This window comes from Enhydra lutris, unplaced genomic scaffold (assembly GCF_002288905.1).
Source record: "Enhydra lutris kenyoni isolate GAN:26980312 unplaced genomic scaffold, ASM228890v2 scaffoldscaffold20, whole genome shotgun sequence".
In the NCBI taxonomy this organism is placed as follows: Eukaryota; Metazoa; Chordata; class Mammalia; order Carnivora; family Mustelidae; genus Enhydra; species Enhydra lutris.
In genome coordinates this window covers 33,621,470-33,624,572 of record NW_019154104.1, presented here as the reverse complement: position 1 = coordinate 33,624,572, position 3,103 = coordinate 33,621,470, and the positions used below count along the sequence as shown (strand labels likewise).

Sequence of the window (3,103 nt, the reverse complement as noted above, 5' to 3'; positions counted from 1 at the left end):
GGGCTGGGCTGGGCTGGGCTGGGCTGAGCTGGGCTGAGCTGGGCTGAACTGGGCTGAGCTGGGCTGGGCTGGGCTGAACTAGGCTGAACTGGGCTGAGCTGGGCTGGGCTGAGCTGGCCTGTGCTGGACTAAGCTGAGCTGGGCTGGGCTGAGCTGGGTTGGGCTGGGCTAAGCTGGGCTGAACTGGGCTGAGCTGGGCTGGGCTGGGCTGAACTAGGCTGAACTGGGCTGAACTGAGCTGGGCTGGGTTGGGCTGGGCTGAGCTGGGCTCTGCTGGGCTGAACTGAGCTGAACAGGGCTGAACTGAGCTGAGCTCGACTGAGCTGGGCTGGGCTGGGCTGGGCTGGGCTGGGCTGGGCTGGGCTAGTGACTGAGGTCAACAGGAAGGGTACGCTGCATTTGTATCACCCCCAGAGATCTAACCAGGCTGTTCCCCGTGTTCTAAGGGGGTATGGGGGCTACACCATGGGGTTGTACCATGGGGTCCCCAGAGGAGCCCTTTCTCCTCCCGTGTGACCCCCTGCACAGCCAAGAGGCCGTGGTGCAGGCTCACTTCCTGGGCTGCCCTGTCCTGGCCTGTGCCCTCCTTCTGGGCCCTCCTTCCCTGAGCCCCAGAACCCAGTGGAGAGATGGGAAGCTGAGGCTTCAGCAGCTCCTGCAGACTCAGCCACTGAGTGGGAGAGCCATGCTCAATCACCACAGGTCCTGAGGCCTTCCCCGAGCTGCATGTCCAGGCGGTGGTGGCAGAACCCTGAGGACCGTGTCCAGAGTCAGTGCAGCTGGACGCAGGCCTCTGGCTCCGACCCCAGGTCCTTGGCACGTGAGCTGCGGGAGCTTGGGGCAGTCCCTAGCGGTCTCCGTGCAAGTTTCCTCCAGTGCACAGAAGAATCGGGCTTTGTGCTGGGCCTGTGAGGCTGTGTCGGGGCCCAGGGCCCTGCCCACGGCCTCACAGAGCGTCCTGTGTTGCAGAGTCCAAAGCCAGCCCCACTCTCTTCCCGCTGAGCCTCAAAAGCCGTGACGAAGCCGGGCACATAGTCATCGCCTGCCTGGTGCAGGGGTTCTTCCCACCGGAGCCCGTGAACGTGACCTGGAGCCCCAGCAAGGAGGGCGCGTCCGTCAGGAACTTCCCCCCTGTGAAGGCCACAGCCGGCAGTCTGTACACCATGAGCAGCCAGCTGACCCTGCCAGCTGACCAGTGCCCTGTCAAGTCGTCCCTGAAGTGCCACGTTCAGCACCTCTCCGACCCCAGCAAGGCTGTGTCTGTGCCCTGCCAAGGTCAGAGGGCGGGGAGGCGGGGCCACCCTATTCCGTGACCACGTGCCACTTTGTCCCCAAGGGCACCGCACCAGGGCGGGAGTGGGCTGCCGAGACAGGCCCCATGAAGGAGCGGGGGCTGGGGAGGGCAGGCGGGCAGAGGGGCGCCCTGACCTGCTGCGATCTCTCTCTCAGTTCCAGGAGGGTGTCCCCCCCCTTGTCCTTGTCCCTCGTGTGACCAGCCCCGCCTGTCACTTCACCCGCCCGCCCTCGAGGATCTGCTTCTGGGCTCCAATGCCAGCCTCACGTGCACGCTGAGTGGCCTGAAAGATCCCAAGGGAGCCTCCTTCAGCTGGACGCCCTCCGGGGGGAAGGACGCGGTCCAGAAGGCCCCCGAGCGGGACTCCTGCGGCTGCTACAGCGTGTCCAGCGTGCTGCCAGGCTGCGCGGAGCCATGGAACCGTGGGGTCACCTTCTCCTGCACGGCCACCCACCCCGAGTCCAAGAGCCCGATAACCAGCAACATCAGCAAACTCCCAGGTGGGCGCAGACCCTCTGGAGGCCTGGCTCGGCCCCCACGCCCGCCTCCGCCCTCTCGCCCGGGGCTTGGGCGCTCCCACCCGCAGTTCACAAAGGGAAGCCGAGGCCCGGGGTGCCCAGGGGCAGAGGGGCTCCTCTCCACCGCCACCCCAGACCCCTGACCTGGCTCTCTGCTCCCCAGGAAACACCTTCCGGCCCCAGGTCCACCTGCTGCCGCCGCCGTCGGAGGAGCTGGCCCTCAACGAGCTGGTGTCGCTGACCTGCTTGGTGAGGGGCTTCAGCCCCAAGGACGTGCTGGTCCGCTGGCTGCAGGGGACCCAGGAGCTGCCCCCGGAGAAGTACACGACCTGGGGCTCCCTGAAGGAGCCCGGCCAGGGCGTCCCCACCTTCGCCGTGACCAGCGTGCTGAGGGTCGACGCTGAGGCCTGGAAGCAGGGGGACAAGTTCTCCTGCATGGTGGGCCACGAGGCCTTGCCCCTGTCCTTCACCCAGAAGACCATCGACCGCCTGGCGGGTAAACCCACCCACGTCAACGTGTCTGTGGTCATGGCAGAGGTGGACGGCGTCTGCTACTGAAACGCCCACCCGTCCTCCCTGAATAAAGTCCGTGTTCACCCGGAGTGACCCCGGGCCGCCCTGAGGCCACTGTCTGTCCATATTCGGGGTCTCTGGCCACCGAGGCAGGGGAGGGCTGGAGGACGGAAGGACATCTGCTTCCCTGAGCCTCACGAGCCTTCACACCGTGGGCTCACGCGTGTGTGAGTGTGAGTGTGAGCGTCAGTGTGCGTGCATGGTACACGGCAGGCGAGCTGGGAGCAGAGCCCGGGGCTGGCAGCCGGTGAGGGTGCACAGCGCGGCCGGCCCTGAGAGCAGGGCACCAGCTCAGCCCTCCGTGGGCAGTGGTGCGCTTGCTTGTACCTCAGAAAGGCCTCTAGGGGTAGCCGGGAGGGACCAGAGGGAGGCAGGGGAACAGGGGTCCCTGAAGAGGCAGGTGTCGCTGTCCCGGGTCATGGCAGGACTCCGGGGGGACCCACACCACCCTTGGTGGGTGCAAGGCACACAGTTGCAGGACGGCCCCCTGGTGCCCTGGACGAGGAAGCCACCCCCCTGCAGACTGCTCTGCATGTGCACATCCACGTGCACGCAGTCCCCCCACGCTCACACACATGTGCCCTCCAGGTGCAGGGAGTCCCCGGCCCAGTCCCGGCCCCGGCAAGATGCCCCATGCCCTTTCCTGTGTGCCCCACTGTGCACAGCTCAGGGCCCGATTCCACAAACCCCGCCCAGGCAGCCCCTGCCCCCTGCCTGA

General features: G+C 66.7%; 1 gene segment (V, D, J or C); it reads left to right on the top strand.

Annotated features, from left to right (window-relative positions):
• Nucleotides 1–363: 363 nt before the first annotated feature.
• Nucleotides 364–2,435, top strand: LOC111148559. The segment is given in 4 exon segments: nt 364–820; nt 970–1,275; nt 1,450–1,794; nt 1,976–2,435. Coding segments are annotated over 4 exon segments (1,140 nt in total).
• Nucleotides 2,436–3,103: the final 668 nt, after the last annotated feature.